The following is an 18,506-nucleotide window of genomic DNA, read 5'->3' on the forward strand; positions in this document are numbered from 1 at the left end:
TCAAATTTAATATTTATTAACTTGTAATTCATTACTAATTAGGCATAGGATGTCTTATCATATTTGTTGGCATTAAAGTAAAATCCAGTTGGATTTTAGAGTGTTACTATGTATCTTTCATAGTACATGGCCTCATGTAACCAATCAATACTGTACAGTCATGACGGTTGGACAATTTACGGCCGTGAAGAACTACAGTAGTTTGGAGTAGTATCACTCCATCCTCCTTCCTCTGACTGTTCCTTAAGTGAGAGTGTCCTCTAAGGTATCACCCTTACTGAATAAACTCCCTAGCCCATTTCAATTATCGTCATGGCTTCAACTACCACCCAAATACCATCAACCCCTTATATTTACCCCCGAACCACATGACCCACATGAGCTCCTGAGAGGTATTCCTAACCCATGCATTCCTCCTCGTCAGGACCAAATGCCCTAAGTTCAAACCTAAACTTACCATCTTTGCCCTGAAGCCTGCTCCTGCTCTCCCAGTCTCGATTTCAGAGGAAGGCCCTGTCACACACCCAGCTAACTGCCCAGGGCAGACCCAGAGGGGCTGTCCTGGCCTCCTGCCTCTCCTTCACCTCCAGCAGACTATCCAAGACCTGTCAATTCTGCTGACGAGACCCCTCCACTCCAGACTTATCAAACAATCTTAGTTCAAGACCTCATCATTTCTCAGCCCAAATGTCATAATAAACTGTTCTCACTGCCTCTGATTTTGCCCAGTTCAAATTATTCTCTACATCACTGACACACTCCTGTGGGAATTGGTGCCACGGAGATTTAGTGACTTAGTGTATGTGAAGGGCATAGACACTATCTGGCACATTGTTGTTAGGAATGCTATCATTTCCTCCTCATCCTCCACCCTCTTGTTTACATTCCAGCCATCCTTTGACTTTAATTCCTTCAGTGGTCCCCAATTCAGAAAGTCTGAACTGACCAGCCCTCCATATAACGGGACCCCAGGCTCCAGCCATAGCCGGTCTCTCCAGCCTCATGTTCATCACCCCTCCACGTACTCAGCACTCGAGGTTCAGAGTGACTCCTAGTTCTGCAAGTGTGTGAGCATCTTTCCAACATTATGATACTTGCATGTTCAGTTTCTCAGGTTAGGATGTGATTTCTTCCTGGTTCACCTGAAGAAATCTTTGCCATACTCTAAGATTTACCATGAATAATTGCTATGGTGTGAATGCTGTGTGCCCCGCCCCCGATTCGTATATTGAAATCCCAGTCCCCAAAGGTGATGGTATTAGTAGGTGGGGCCTTTGGGGGGGGGGGGGTGATCAGGTCATGAAAGTGAAGCTATCAAAAGTGGGCTTAGTGCTCTTGTGAAAAAGATCCCACAGAGTTCTTTCACCCCTCTCCCCCTTGGGGGCTGAGGATACAGCAAGAAGTCCACAACCCAGAAAAGAGCACTCACCCACACATGCTGGCACCCTGATCTAGGATCTCTGCCCTCCAGAACTGTGAGAAATCAATTTCTGCTTTTTATAAGCTGCCCAGTCTGATATTTTCTTATTGCAACTTGAATGGACTAAGAGAATGTGTGCAGTGGTCATAGAGGCTTTCTAGACCTCCCATGTAGAGGCCCTTTAATTCCTCCCAAGCATCTCTGCAGCACTAATGACATCTCACGGTACCCTTGAGACAGTAACATCTCATTTCTAGATCTTTTGGTCATTGTTTAGGTGGAATCTAAAATTATCCCTGAATGTTCATTAGTATGTTTCCTTACTTAAAAACATCAAGTATCTTCATGTATCATATTCTTGGGTGCGCCGGTGATAAAACAGTATTCTCTAGCCTGTGCTTCAATGAGATCAGTTAAGATGGGAGATTTTTAAAAATAAATACGTCATACAATGAAGACTACAGAATTGGTCTTGGGAGAGAATAGTTATTTCAGCTTCTTGGTGTCCACATTTCTAACAGATGAAAGACTGCTATATTTATAAATTTAGTCTGAAAAGATTCAGAACACACAAATAAAGCACATTCTAAAGAGATGAAGCTCTTTGATCTATGAAAGAGAGGGTCAACACAGTGGAGGAAAACATCAAGAGTATTCCACAGGATAAAAGGAATGGTGTCGGGGTAGCAGGAGAGACCACATCACAGAGAAAGGAAGCAGGCTTCTCCTAGGCATGGTAACATGAACAAAGCAGGGCCAGATGCAGGCAGTGATGTGGGAGAGTGTCTGACAGAGCCAGCAGAGTTCAAAGGTTGAGACAAATTGGAAAACTCAGACTCTGGTGAAAGACTTGCAAAATTTGCTAAGGGCGGCAAAGCATGGTCTATTGTAGCTCATCTTCCATGATGATATCCCATTGACTTAACATTTATCTGTTGAGCAAAGCTGTCCATGACTCCTCTCATCTCCTTCTCCCTGCTAGAAACCAATCAAATGAAACTTTGATGGCTACAGACGGAATGTCTCTGTCCCCCTAAAATTCATATATTAAAACCTAATTCCCAATGTGATGGTATTTGGAAGTGGGCTTTGGGGAGGTGATTAGGTCATAAGGGTACAGCCCTTATGAATGGATTAGTGCTCTCATAAAAGAGACCCCAGGAAGCTACCTTCTGTCATGTGAAGATTTAATAAGAAAGCCATCTACGAACCAGGAAGGAGGATCTCACCAGGCACTGAATCTGCTGATGCTTTGATCTTGGACTTCCCAGCCTCCAGAACTGTGAGAAATAAATGTCTGTTGTTTCAGCCATTTAATCTACAATATTTTGTTATAGCAGCCCAAGTGAACTAAAATAGCTTCTCCTTGTTTCTCCCTACTAATGCTCCTATGGCATTCTGGACTTACTCTTCTTTGCTCTTAAACAGTGATCATACTTGTTACTACTTGTCTTAATGTCCACTTTTCTCACTATACTGGAGGCATCATAAGAGCACAGACCACATGTCCATCCATCTTGAAGCCAGACTATTGGCACAGACCTGGACACAGAGTAAGAGCTCCACACATATTAAGAGCTCCACACATATTCTGAATGAAAGAATAAAAGGCATACACTAACAAATGAACAAATGAGAAAACAAACATCCCAGCAGGATGGGTGCCATTAGTCCCATTCTGTGATGAGAATATCCCCACTCTGCAAAGGTAGCTGACTGGACCAAACTCTCAGAGACAGTGAGCAGCAAAGCCAGTCATGAACCCAGAACTACTCAGACCCTACCACCCATGCTCTTTCCTCTTAATTCCATAGCTTCCCTTCGATCGTAATGCAAAAAAGAGAAAACAGTGGGAAAAATGAAATGCCTAAGTATTGTAGAGATACAAGTGAGTTCCCAGGAAAAGGAAGACTAACTAGAAAAAGAGATTTTTAGATGCTGGTCCTAAAGTAAAATAAATCAGACATCTATAATAGAGTAGCTCTTCCAAATGAAAGGAATGGTATCTAAGAGGGTAGTTTCAGGGGCTCCTGCAACAAACTAAAATAGAAAATTAGATGTATTTCACACTTATGTTTTAAGACAACATGCAAAAACCAGTATGACAAAAAGAGCTGTCCATGAAATGGTGGTTCTGAGGGAAACGAAGAACAAAGCCTAACAAGCATTCAAACCAAGATGCTGCTATATATGAAGTTTACTCACTTATGTTACCCACCTAACTTTTCCTTTCCTGCCTCAATTCAGCCCATGAAAACCAATTATACTTGAATGAAATGGAAACCAAGCAGTTTCTCAGAAGACGCAACACCCTCTTACATGCTGACAAATCAAATTTGGGGGAGGCAAGGCAGTAAGGAAATTTCAAACTATTTTAGGCAGTGTGTTTTCTTGGGTCTTTCCCTTACTAACCCTTCCCACCCCAGATATTTGACTAATTGGAACTCTAGATTTCAAGCTGAAGTCTTGAGCTATAATTTGTTACATCTGCTTTAAAATGTGACTGGAATCTCAAATGATTTAATTGTAACATTTGGGACTGGTGAACACTAGTGTAATTACAAATAACTACCAGAGAAATGCTAATAAATGTCATTTTGTTGGAAAAGGAGAAAGACAGGATCCAACTTTATGCAAGCAATTAAAGGTGCTTTTGTGACCATCAAATACCCTGGCCTTCCAAATATTTGATGTTCTTCAATGAAACAAGAAACCCAAGAGATTCAGGGATCCCTGGATGGCTCAGCGGTTTAGTGCCTGCCTTCGACCCAGGGTGTGGTCCTGGAGTCCCAGGATCGAGTCCCATGTCGGGCTCCCTGCATGGAGCCTGCTTCTCCCTCTGCCTGTGTCTCTGCCTTTCTCTCTCTCTCTCTCATCTCTCATGAATAAATAAATAAAATCTTAAAAAAAAAAAAAAAAGAAACCCAAGAGATTCAATAAATTAAACCAGTCAGGAGATAAATTCCTTTCTCTGTGATGGTCCTCCTCCATGGTAATCCACATGTGTGGGTATAAAATACAAACGGCTTCTCCAAGGAGATTGACTCTTGCATTTCAAAAATCTTCGCATTTCCCAAAAATTGGTTTTCTTAAGTTTTTCCATTGAAAAGACCCAGTCCATAATTTTCTCACACATCAGCTACTCATCTCTCATGTCCCACACTCTTACTTTAAAACTGGGTTCTCCAGGTTTTTGTTTTTGTTTTTAACAACAGAAATTTATTTTTCCTTCGTTCTGGAGACTAGAAGATCCAAGATCAAGGTCCATCAGGGTGTATTCCTAGTGAGTCCATCAGGATGTATTCTTAGTGAGAGCTCTCTTCCTGGCTTGCAGATGGCTGCCTTCTCCCTGTGTCCTCACACACAGTAGAGAGATGGGGAGGTGGAGAAGCAGAGAGGGAGAGGAAGAGAGAGTACTCTGCTCTCTCTTTCTTTTCTTTTTAAAGATTTATTTATTTATTCATGAGAGACACAGAGAGAGAGGGAGAGACACAGGCAGAGGGAGAAGCAGGCTCCATGCAGGGAGCCCAACGTGTGACTCGATCTTGGGTCTCCAGGATCACACCCTGGGCTGAAGGCAGCGCTAAACTGCTGAGCCACCTGGGCTGCCCCTGGGTTCCCCGGTTTTTTCTGCTTTCTATATATATTCATTCCCGAAGAAACCAGTGATCTACCAATGGTGCTCTGAATCTCCATCCAGGGAAGCACATATAAAGCCAAAATGGCCTAAAACTTCCTGAGAAACTGGTGCTCAATGGACACATTGAAAAAAGCATTTTAAGCCAAAGATTCTTAAGATTTTGATTGACTGAGAGAGAGAGGGAAAGAGAGCATGAGCTCTGAGAGGGGCAGCGGGAGAGGGAGAGACAGAATCCTCAAGCAGACTCCTTTATGAGCATGGAGCTCAATGTGTGGCTTGATCCCAGGATCCCAAGATCATGACTTGAGCCAAAATCAAGAGTTGGACACTTAACTGACTGAGCCACCCAGGAACCCCAAGCCAACAATTCTTAAATATATTGGCATCTAAATATACTTGAAATACAAATTTCCATTAACATTGATAATGATGGCTCACTATTAAGAGCATATAGAATCCATACTCTTGTGGACAATGGGAGGCAGATGAAGCACAGAAACACCAGCCTATGTGATTGGAGTCCCCATATAATTGTATATACCTCCTTTCTCTGCAGATGAGTAGAAAAATCCCAACTTTAGGCCTTGTAGAGCTTTCCTTCACTTCAGATATATTTTAGAGATCCCATTTTGGTCTCAGAGGCCTACCTGTTTGGTTCTGACGGCAACAAAATCCAGTGGCCGAGAAAAAGACAACTAACCTTTAGGAAGGCTAACAAAAGAGGGCAAAAGTATTCCACAAGTGGCTAGGATTCTTTGTCTTTTACTGAACCTCAAGGTGGTATAAAAAGGGGAGCAAATTAGTGAGGAAAAAGGATTACATTGATTTGATGTTAAAATACTAGTTCACCCTGGGTCCTGCTCAGTGCTTAAACTAAGGAATTTGAGACATAATACTATCCCTTTGAAGTGTGATCAGATCAGAACTACTTATGGCATAGATTGAACAAAACTCAAAACAATTAATTTACATTTTTAGAATTCTTCAATATGATTAATACATAAAGCCTTTGAATATAGGCTCCCATCCATCAGGATCCAGAGACAGGGATAAAATTATAAAGTAGGTCATCGGGGGGAAATCTCTGTCCTTTTCATCACCCCTTCAGACTTTACTGAGCTCAATGATGTAGCTTTACTAATAATTTAGTACTAATACTAATTTAGCTTTACTAAGTAAATTTAGCTAAATTTACTAATTTAGCTTTACTAAGCTTTTACTGAGCTTTACTGATAGACATCAGCTAGGGCAGGGATTCCTAAACGAAAGAAGAGCATGACACTAGACTCTTCTGATTTTAATTCCCAAGTAATGAAGATCCCTCTAATTACTACCACAATGAATCATCTTTACTGATTTATAAGGATAGAAGTATTTCATATTGATGAGAAGAGAGATCATACCTAAAGTCAGCTGTCCTGGTCAGGTTGTCCTTTAGCTTTCCAGCAAAAACTATTGGAGCTTCCTTGTGCAGAAAATGGCTAACAGAGCAAGCCCAAAGCTGCTATCTTAGGAAGGGCTTGCCAACAGAGCTGGCCATTGGTTAGCTTGTTTTAGGAAAGTGTTTTCACCTTTCTCTAAGTGATAAAGGTGGCTTACTAGGCCTGCATTGTTTGTACAGTAAACAATGTGGTTTATGCTCAACACTTGGCTTTCCTTCTTGGAGTCTGAAATTTTTGTATGTGTAAGGCAGAGGATGCCTATGTGACCAAATGCCCCATCTCTGACTTTGGGTGCTGAATCTCTCAGACATATTGCTACTTTTTTGTTATGGGGAGAAGGGTGTGCTCTGTGTGACCTTCTCCATCCCTCATAGGAGGGAGAGAGCATAGGGAATGAATTCCTAGAGACCTCACCTGTGTTTTTTTTCTCTTAAGGGCTAAATGTATACCTTAGTTACTATATCACTATAATAAATCTTAGCCATGGGTGCAACTATATGCTGAGTCCTTCTAGTGATCTCCAAACATAGGAGTGACCTGGGGGACCCCTCAATGAAACTATGAAATGACTTCCCAGACTAGGCCTTTCCATTAGGAACTTCCCAATCAAGTGATTTCTCTCATCACAGGGGCTCATTCATTGGTAGGCTTCACATTCTGTCTCTTGAAGCTTGTCCTAGTTTATAAATAAAGTATATTCATGAAGAAGAGTTACTGCAGACCTCTAGGATAGATCTGAGGTCTTCCTTCAAAACAATGTAATTTTCAAACAAGTAAACTTCTATAGAATATATCCTCAGGTTGATTGACTAATCCAAAGTATTATTTTGGGCAGTAGACATCTAAGGCCAGGTAGAAAGAGTTCAAGAACTAATTAGTAGAAAGTATTTTGTCTATTTCCTTGTTTTTAAAATATTTTGTATAAAGTAACCCCTATACCCAAGGGTGGGCCCTGAACTCAAGACCCTGAGATCAAGAGTGGCATGTTCGGGATCCCTGGGTGGCGCAGCAGTTTGGCGCCGGCCTTTGGCCCAGGGCACGATCCTGGAGACCCCAGATCGAATCCCACATCAGGTTCCCAGTGCATGGAGCCTGCCTTCTCCCTCTGCCTGTGTCTCTGCCTCTCTCTCTCTCTCTCTCTCTCTCTGTGACTATCATAAATAAATAAAAATTAAAAAAAAAAAAAAAAAGAGTGGCATGTTCTACGGACTGAGCTAGCCAGGTGCCCCCTAGTAAGAAGTATTTTGGAGTAACACAAGCTTTGTAGTGACTCAACTCATACTACACCAGCAGTGCCCAGATTTGCAAATAATGGGGTTGGTTTAGCACAAAAAGAAGGTTTAAGGGAAATACCCCTAGGAAGAGAAAAGTTACTGGTCTCCTAGCCTCTGAGTATAGATTTTCCTTTTTCTTTCTTTCTTTCTTTCTTTCTTTCTTTCTTTCTTTCTTTCTTTCTTTTTCTTTTTTTCTTTTCTTTTCTTTTCTTTTCTTTCTTTCCTTTCTTCTTTCTTTCTTTCTTTTTCTTTCTTTCTTCTTCTTTTTTTATTTTTAAAGCATTTATTTATTTATTCATGAGAGACACACAGGAAAAGGCAGAGACACAGGAAGAGGGAGAAGCAGGCTCCACACAGGGAGCCTGATGTGGGACTCAGTCCTGGGACCCCAGGATCACAACCTGAGCCGAAGGCAGACACTCAACCACTGAGCCACCCAGGCGTCCCTAGATTCTTCTTTTTCAATATGAGAACAGGAAGCAAAAAGTTAAATGAGTGATTCTAAATCTAAAACACTAAAATTTCAGGCAGCCCGGGTGGCCCAGTGCCATCTTCAGTCCAGGGCGTGATCCTGGAGTCCTGGGTTCGAGTTCCATGTCAAGCTCCCTGCATGAAGCCTGCTTCTCCCTCTGTCTGTGTCTCTGCCTCTCTCTCTGTGTGTCTCTCATGAATAAATAAATAAAATCTTTAAAAAAATTTTTTTAAATAAATAAAAGACTAAAATTTCAATCAAAATATAGATGTTACAATTATGAGGTGATGGCTGATAGGCAAGAAAATAATAAATATTCTCCCTTGTTGCTGGTTTTTCTTGCTGAGTCATACAGATTTTATTTTAGATACTGCCTCAGAAGAGGAATAGTTATGTTGCATTGTGGATGGGGAGGAGTCAGAGAGGCTAACTTAGGCTGCATGATTAGTGAGGGAACAAATAGCTCAAATCACCTTTATTTTTGAGCAGAGCAATTTATTTTATTTTTTTTTAATTTTTATTATTATTTATGATAGTCACAGAGAGAGAGAGAGAGAGAGAGGCAGAGACACAGGCAGAGGGAGAAGCAGGCTCCATGCACCGGGAGCCCGATGTGGGATTCGATCCCGGGTCTCCAGGATCGCGCCCTGGGCCAAAGGCAGGCACCAAACCGCTGCGCCACCCAGGGATCCCGAGCAGAGCAATTTAATACACAAAGATCAAAAGACATCATTACCATTTTACCAACAGACATTTTATTGTATATGAATTTTGAAACCAATTCACAAATTATTAAACATATTAAATATCTTGCCTTTCATCTTCAAACTATAGAAAATTTTATACTGACAATCAGAATAGACCAGGGGAAATTCTTTAAAGAAAAGCTGGATTAAATGATCTTTGAAAGAAATATGTAAGGAGGGCATAAGGAAAACATGAAGAATTTGCCACTGAAATTTGCAATTGAAACATGAGGCTTTTGCATTTTCCGGGGACAAACATCATCTCTTTTATATCAGTATATTATGCATGGTGGTCTTCCAGGGAAGGGAGGAAAAACTGCATCAAGATAAAGTGAAGCAAGTCAACAGAGAACTACCATTTAGAAATGAGGAGGCTCTCTCTGCAACTTTTTATATCTCAGATTATCCTCAATCAATGTCCTGGTTTAGGGTAAAAGTTAGCAGGATTGGGACACCTGGGTGGCTCAGTGGTTGAGGGTCTGCCTTTGGCTGAGGTGGTGATCCTGGGATCAAGTCCTGCATTGGGCTCACCGCAAGGAGCCTGCGTCTCTCTTTGACTATGTCTCTGCCTCTCTGAGTCTCTCAGGAATAAATAAATAAAATCTTAAAAAAAAAAAAAAAAGCAGATGTTACTTACCATTTATTCTTTCTACTTGGTATATAGTCTTTATTCTGTATAGCTGTTTTTATTGTAGACTGGGCTACTTTCTATAGTAAATGCTCTGGGTGTTCATTCCAACGCATTCCAATATTATATAAACATAAAAAATAATAGGTCTTAATATACGGCAATAACAAGATTTCAGAAAACGGAAGCACTAGCAAGTTGGAATTGGCCTGACTTAAGGACTCAATGAAAGGAAGTCTCAGACCTTCTGAGTGACAAAATGCTATAGCATGATTCACTCCACACATCTAGTTTATGTCACCGCTAGCATGGATCTAAAGCTGTAGATGCTTTTCTAAGTGCCGCTTGAAACAACATACCTTTTGCCTTGACATCCCTGAGTCCTAATTCCCCTGGTGTGGCTGTACTAGGGTAACCTTCTGAACCTCGGACTCTCTCAACTTCTCTCCTTCTCTTCAGCCCTTGGCTTTGGCGCTCTCCAAAGTGCTTCAGTGAGCTTCTCTTTAGAAAAGAGAAAGTTCTGGGCTGACTTATAAGTACCATGACAGATGTGCTGCTGTCAGTCTAGCAGCTGAATGAGGAATTGTGGGAAGGATGGGCTGCATCTCTGCAACTTTGAAATTTTTTAGCAACAGATGAAAAGGTTTCTGCATTCTGTTTGAATTCTCTCTGTATGAACCTGTGTGTACAGTTACAGTCCTCTTTTGCTGAAATTTTTTTCAAAAACGAACACTGACTTACAGCTACCAGAGAACTTTATGAATCTCAACACTGAATGTAAGGCCTACACTTTTACTGGAAAGGAAAATATCTGGCACAGAAGCAAGGACCTCCCCTCACTGCCACATGTGCAAGTAATGCAGTCTTAGGCAGAGATGCACATGGTTCAGTGGGGCAAAAATATTCTCACCAGTGATCCTGACATTGAGAAAATGAACGCTGAATATACCACTGGAGGGATCCACGTCTAAATTAGTTCTGGGTACAATATTTTGAATTTAAAAACTGGAATATTTCTTCATTTATAGTAAGTCTTTACAGTAATACTTAACTAGCAGAACAACTGAAGCTCTCTATGTAACTCGGAACTGGCAATTATCCTAACTATAAAAGAAGAGCTTTAGTATGTTTAAAACAAAACAGTGGAAAATCAACGCATGTAGGATTTTTCTAGGTGGATTAAAAGCTAAAGAAAAAAACCCCAAAATAAATAAAGACTGTGAGTTGGGGGATGCCTGGGTGGCTTGGCAGTTGAGAGTTTGCCTTTGGCCCAGGGTATGATCCCAGGGTCTCAGGATCGAGTCCCACATTGGGCTCCTCGCATGGAGTCTGCTTCTCCCTCAGCCTGTGTCTCTGCCTTTCTCTCTGTGTGTCTCTCATGAATACATAAATGAAATCTTAAAAAAAAAAAAAAAAAGACTGAGAGTTGGAACGGCCACTGCAAGAAAAACAAGGCAACATGTAATGTGAGAAACATTTTATTAGTATTTGCTACCTTACCATGGATTGTAGAGCAATGGGATACCTTTAGGAAGGCTGAGATAATGTTTTTAAAATAGCTTTTCCTAAACTATAATAACAGAAAATTCCTATTAGCATAATTGAAAAACATGGAACAGTAATAAATAAATACATTCATTCAACAAACATTTATTGAAGGGATGCCCTGTGGTAGGTACTTGACACAAGATATACAATGGTTAAAAAAAAAACCACCATGAAAAGAGAAAAAAGAAAAAAAAAAAAACACCATGTGTTCTTTCTCAGAAAACTTCCATTCTAGAGGGAGAGACAATCAAAAATCCAGTAAACAGATCAATAAAACAACTGTGTACTGTGGTAAGTACCTCAAATTTACCACCCCCAAAAAACCCCCTAAAAACCAATTACTAAGAATTAATAGGAAGCAATGGTTCTAAAACAAACCACAGTGAGTAGTTTGATCTATTTATCACAGTCCTTTTAAGAATACTTAAGTGCTTGTTTTTATAGCTGTAATCCTATGTCATCTTATACATAGTATCTTTCATTTAAAGTTCTCTCCTGAACATTTTCTTTTTTTTTTTTTTTCTCCTGAACATTTTCTATGTTGTAATACCTAACTAACGAATATTAGTGTAATAACAGTTTTCATTGTTAAATATGCTAACCCTAACACAGCACTGTGTGTAAGATACTTTCTATGTCAGCTCATTTAATCTTTGCACCAAGCCTATAAGATAGGTACTTCTATTATCCTCATTTTATAGATTATAAAAAAAAATCTATAAGTTTAAGGAAAAAGTTTAAGTAACTTATTGAAGATTAAGTAGTTAATTTAAAGCACTGCTAAGATTCAAACCAGGTGGTTGGACTTGCATTGAAGCTCTTGCCACAAAACTATCTTAATGATTGCATAATATTTCATCACTCTTACCTGGTACTTGGTACACAAACTTTTTATAGAATAAAAATGAAAACAAAGACAAAACATATGGAGTGACATGGAAGCAACAAAAACTTTTTTTCTTTTTTAAAGCAGAGAAGCAGGGAAAAAAAAGCTTCCTTTGCAATTTCTAAATAAAATGGGTTTAGGGAGAAGAGGAAAAATGAGCTTTCATAAATTATCCCCTTGGCAAATTTCTAAACATATCTAATCCAGAAGTGATTATGCATTTAGAATAACTTTTTTTAAGTAAAGGAACAAATGCTTATTATGTACTATTTTCACCATGAAAGCATCAGTTATAACCTTCCAAACATTTAGGATCATGGGCAATGAGCGGCGAAGAAATTGAACCACCAGATGTGTCCAGGCTTGGCTGTGTTTGCGATGTGCTGGCCTCAGCTGATCTAAAGGGTACATGGAATCTTCTGAGGGCCTTGACACAATCTCACAAAAAATGCCAGACTCAAATCACCAATCAGAAGTGGTTTTACTTGCTGGAAATTCTACATATAGAAGGGATTCCCATGTGCAAGCCAAACCATTGGGGGAATAATAGAAAACAGTTTGTAACATTTAACAATAAAGAACCTAACTCTCATCTAAAGCTCTAGTTCCACCTGTGCCTCTTCATCTCACTTCCCAATGCCTTTGGGTGTGTGTTTTATTCAGTACTTCCTAGCTCCACACCGTAGCATCACTATCATCAGTCAGATTTGAGTTCATGGAGTAAAGACCAGGCTACAAACATCTCCTATTCCCCTAGAAAGTCTTCTTATTAAGCTTCAAGTAAAGCTTAAAATGAAATAAAAGAGTTAAGAGCTTGTGCTTTGAAATCAGACTGTCCTGGAATCAAATCTTAATCCCATTAGTCATTTCTGTTCTACAAACTTGGAGGGTGGGGGCAGAGAGTTTACTATTTCCTGTATCTAGGTCTTCCATAATGCTTCATACATAGAAGGTGTTCAATAAACAACAGCTTCATATTATATTCCAACATATCTAAATTTTCTGTGTATATTTAACAAGATCTAATTCTTCTCTAATTTTTTTTTCCCTCTAGGAAATATGTACCTGGCAGATGTTTAACAGCTACATATCAGCAGTGAATGAAATGATGTTGGTACATAATTTGGTTGTAAAGTTTATAAAGTGCTTGGAGCTGACAGAAATAGTGCAAACGAAGACTGTAAATGGACATAAAACATGAAATATCTCTCTCACCAACCTAGCTTTTCTCCCTAGATTTATCTCTCCCAAACTAGGGAGTCCTCTGTTGGTTTTTTTCCCCCCTTCCCCTAAGAGGAAGACATACCAACCTCATTTGCAGCAAGCAGCAACAGGATGACTCTGATTTATTTAGGACTCCAGCACCAGGGCATAGAAATGTCAAAGTGCCTCAAAATCAAAGATGAGGCTAGTTCACTTATGGAGGCCCAACAGGTGGACAGTAATCCCTGTCAATTATGGCCACCAAGAACGAGGCTCAAAGTATGGTCTACACTGGCAGCCATGAGATTCTGAGTTATTTCATGGTTTATTGCAAGGATGACATCTAATTTCCAAAAAGATCCTGTGTCTGGGGAAAAATTCACCCTCTGTCTTCCTCTGGAGCTTTGGTACATGACATGTCACAGAGCTTTTGAGTGGGCTTCGGCTGGTGGTGCAAAAACAGGGCATAGACCAGGTACCAACAATGGCCCAGCTGCTAAGGGGGACACTGAAATCAATGCCTATTCTTCCCATGCCATCGTGCAAAGCCCCTTTGACTGCTCTAAAACAAACACAGCTTAATTTTATTTCCTGCCTGGCTTTGTATAATTTTGACATGTCCTCAGTCAAACACGACCCACTCCTTCAATCAGGCCCTATTTTTCTGGAGATGAGAAAACAAGAGGAAGCTAAAGTAATTATTGAAAACTCATAAGCAGCAGCTTTAGCCTAATTACCTTGACTTTCCTTTTTAATTTTTCCATCGATTGTCTCTTGTTAATATACAAGTATTGACAGAGCTGGTGGAGCCTGGTGCTCCTCTGATAAGAACAGATGCTGTTGGGAAGTGCAGTGTAATTAGGAGGCCCAATATTCTGCTCATCCTTTTCAGAAGCACACACATACGGCACAGACTTTGGTTTGAGACCCTCTTAGGAATCAACAGCAGCATCACAAGGCAAGAATCTTTGTGAAAGGCCTTTGCTGTGTGCGATGCCTTTGCCACCAGGGGGCAGCTGGATAAAGAAAAACAACCTCTTTTTCTTTGTTTCCTCTTTTGATGTTAAAATATGTTTCACCTATTTTCAGCACAGATTGTGTTAAAAGTCCCAGGTCAACCACTACCGGGGGATGAGCAACCCAGGAAATCAAGGTGACATCTTTTTGAGCCACGTATTCCCTTTTAAATGTTGTTGTATTTAAAGTTTCAATTTGAAAGTAACTAAGCAATATTGGGTGAATGGCCCTGAATACTAATTCATCATTGACAAATGCTCTTAACAGTTCCTGATTCCTTTGTCAGGTAGAAAAGTGAAGTTTGCTTGCTGTAAAATATAAAATTCGTTTAAAAAAATAATTACTTCTAGGGGACTTTCAATTTTTCAATTTCTTATATATCTACATTTTCTAACCATTAATAATAGTAATAGGTTGAGAGTCTTAAATTGCTATCAAGGTGCACCTCACTGTAAGCAGACGCAATTTAGTAGTGTTCTGTGGAAATCAGTTTTCTAGGAGCCAAGAAAACCTTGGCAAACCTGGGTGTCATGCTGCCTTCTGTTTTATGTTATCTTTTAGAGCAACTCTAAGAGAAAATCAAGCAGGAGCAGTTACCAAGGCTAAACGTAATCACAAATACCTGGAAGTAGGAGTTCTCAAAGAATAAACTCTGGTTGCAAATCCTATTACATATTCCAGAAAGAAAAAAGCATTCTTAAGGACTGGCAATAGTCATAAAAAACGAGTTGGCGGTGCAAACTCCAAGATGAACAGAGGATAGGATAGGAGAAGGAAGCCAATGGATATGAAGGGGAAAAAATGAATGCAAGAATCATTAGGCAATAGAAGAGGTTAAAGACTAGTATTTAGCAGAAATGGTACACCGAGCAATGGAAGCAAAAGTAGCAGAAATAGTTTAGAACCTATATAATGTGTTATAATGACAACAAAGGTAAATCAACTAAAAAGTCACAAGTCTGCAGACTTTGGGGAGCAGTTGGTGAAAGGGCAAATGGATTTCTGTTAAAATAACTTTATCAGTCCCTGAGGGCATCATTGTAATCAGCTAGTAACAGACATAAATATATCATCAATCCAGATCAGCAAATGGCAAGCAATTCATTGGAAGGTACAGAGAAATAGTCATACTGTAATCTATACAAAAGGACATAACTATACAAGTACATAATCTGTGTGTAAAAAGACAAAGATGGGAAGAGAGACAGAGACACCTGCTGAGAAGCAACTATAGGAGACAAAGGGAAAGGGAGTCAAAAAAGAAAAAGATAGGCTAATCTTCCAGAAATTGAACATCTTACCGACATTCTAGAGGTGACACAATGAGAAGACCTAAGAATCTGTTGTCATACAACATGGATTGAGATCCTAGCTCTGCTATTACTATGTATGTAACTGTTACAACCTGGATTATTTCAGCTATAAATAATAGAAAACTGACTAAAGGTCATAAAAGATTTCACTGTAAGAAACAGAAACCACTGGAGTTATTTTTAGCAAAAAGAGACTTAATGTTGGCATCTGATTACTAACTGCTTAGTTAATAAGTGTGTAATATGAAATAAAACCACACATTAAGTCATAAAAAAAAAAGAGACTCTCTCGATTTGGTGTTTACTGTATCATATTAAAAGCTGGTGGTGACGTAGTCTATGTATACAATGGAATATTACCCAGCCATCAGAAGAGACGAATACCCACCATTTGCTTCAGTGTGGATGGACCTGGAGGGTATTATGCTGAGTGAAATAAGTCAGTCGGAGAAGGACAATCATCTTATGACTTCACTCATATGGGGAATATAAGAAATAGTGAAAGGGACCATAAGGGAAAGGAGGGGAACTGAGTGGGAAAAATTAGACAGGGATACAAACCATGAGAGACTCCTAACTCTAGGAAACAAAGGGTTGTGGAATGGGCGGAGGGTAAGGGAATGGGGTAACTGGGTAATGGGCACTGAGGAGGGCACTTGATGGGATGAGCACTGGGTGTTATGCTATATGTTGGCGAATTGAATTTAAATTTTAAAAATGCAATAAATAAATAATTAATTTTAAAAAAGGAAAAAAGAAAAAGGAAATAAAAGGCTAATGGAGCTGTTCAGAGTTATGTTTCTAGGAATTATTCCAAAATAACACTAAAGAACTGACTTACCAGAGGAACCATGACACCTGTCGCTAACAGGAAAAGCAAGTGATTTGGCTACAATGACCTCTGGGTAGTCCTGAAACTAGTCAATGACTTTTAATATTGTTATAAAAATACCAACACTTCCATACTGGCTCCCAGAAAACAGCCTTCACCTCAGTTCCCCCTTACACATATCACACAAATGAATCTTGTAGGAAGAATCTAATTTATTACCTAAATTCTGCTGCAAGGGACACCAGGATATGTGGTCAGGGAAGGCAATGAGCTTCGAATGTTATCTGAGTGCCAAACCACCAGATTCACAAGTAGCTTAAACAACCATGATAGACAGTAGCATCCTTGACAAGAAATCCAAAGGCAAGGCAGCTTCAGAACTGGTTAATTCAGTGACACTTCCATATCATCTAGGACTCAGGGTGTCTCCATTTTTCTATTGTATTATCATCAGAAGGTTGTCCATTTTTGTTTGCAAAACGGCTGCCACGGCACCAGGTAACTCAAGGACCTTTGACACTGTTGACAGAAACAAAAAGGCCTATTTCTTTGCATTATCTTTCAGTCAGAGAAAACCTTACCCCAAAAGCAGACCTTCTCCAGACCAGAATTTTTTTATTTGTGGCCTAGATCATCCTTGGGAAAAGAAACAGCACTAGCATGACTAGTCTAGACTAATCATGCTGTGCCCTATGGGCAGGAGAAAGGATCCTTCCCAGAGCACATTGCCATGGAGAGAGTGTCACTAGAATAAAACTACTATTTGACAGCTAGGAAGATGAGGAGGTGGGTACAGGATGGTAGGAAATAAACAGACTAGTAAGCAGGTTGCTTGAAACCCACTCTCAGTTCTTACTCAATTCTAACATGAGGATGGTAACATCTCCCTACTCAGCTAACAGGGGCATCATGCATGGTAACCTATGCCTGTGATCTCACTGGACCATCATTCCTGGAAGATCGTGTGAAGTGACATATAAAGACTTGGGCAAACAATGTGAGAGATGATCATTATTACTGTAAGGAGGAATGAGGAAGGAAACTTTAGTTCTCACAAAGTACCACCCTCTCTAAATAGTGTTAATTGAAAGGGCAAATAATTGTCTTAAGAGAAAGCAATTTGCTGAGATGTGTGTTTCTGAAGCATTTTATATTGTCATTATGGACAAGAAGGCTAGAATCTATCCAAAGAAAGATGACAAATAATCCATGAAGCTTCCCAACACTTGGAATGTCTCCAGGGAACTTTTTTGTTGTTTGTAACAGACACTATCTTGAGCAGTGTCACTGTTGATGAAACAACTGCATTTATGATGCATGTTAACCACCACTCCAGCAGGGCTTACTATTAATGCACCTGCTAATACCCATGCAGGATCTTACATGTAAAATTTGCAGATAATTGCAAATTTCACAGCCCTGGGTTTTCAAAGCATCCTATGCTTACCTGTTGCTTTCATGGCATAAGCTAATGCATATCAATTCCTCCTGCCAAGTTCAAACTTTTTTTGTACACTCAGTGGGATTCCATTTCATATAGGTAATGTGAAAGCAAGGATGACTGCCTATTAATATGCCTGTAGCATCTTTCTGCTTGCCAAAGTTATTTCACTGAATCAAATTACATTATAATACGAAATGTTATTATAGAATTGATCTCATAAATTGCTATTGAAACTGTTCAAAGGAATTTTCCCTAATATTCTCATTTATTTACTCTCAATTTCACCACATTAGAATCCTATACCTTCAAATACATTGAGCCATTATATAGGACTCTCAGCTCCACAGTAACATTACTGATGCAATTATACAAAATGCCTATACTTGGAATTGTCATTCAGATATTATGAAAAGGTTGGGAAAAGCTTCAACTTGGAGAATAGTACCCTTTTAAAATGATAAAGAGTTATACAGAAGGCTAAGTTGTTATTAGGGTAGCTTTGTAATGTGTGCACTTGGCCAAGCTAAACTACATTTCCTTAACTTATCTTTCTTGGGTGTTTCCAGTTACGATGGGCTACAAAAGACTTTCTTGCTTGGAGATTTGAAGGATGGAAGTGAACAAGTAACTGCTGTGTTCTA

General features: G+C 39.6%; 1 protein-coding gene across 5 annotated transcripts in view; it reads right to left on the reverse strand.

The window, feature by feature from the left end:
* EXOC4 (exocyst complex component 4) overlaps positions 1 to 18,506 on the reverse strand; it is a 754,775-nt gene that overhangs the window by 296,420 nt on the left and 439,849 nt on the right. The window contains exon 11 of one of the 5 annotated variants that reach the window (XM_072764006.1): positions 16,798 to 16,940. The exons of the other annotated variants lie outside the window; for them this stretch is intronic. Within the exon in view, the coding sequence (XP_072620107.1) occupies positions 16,925 to 16,940 (16 nt within the window). The 3' untranslated portion in view covers positions 16,798 to 16,924. Of the gene's footprint in view, positions 1 to 16,797; positions 16,941 to 18,506 lie in introns of those variants that run through there. 5 annotated transcript variants of the gene reach the window in all.

This window comes from Vulpes vulpes, chromosome 7 (assembly GCF_048418805.1).
Source record: "Vulpes vulpes isolate BD-2025 chromosome 7, VulVul3, whole genome shotgun sequence".
Classification (NCBI taxonomy): Eukaryota; Metazoa; Chordata; class Mammalia; order Carnivora; family Canidae; genus Vulpes; species Vulpes vulpes.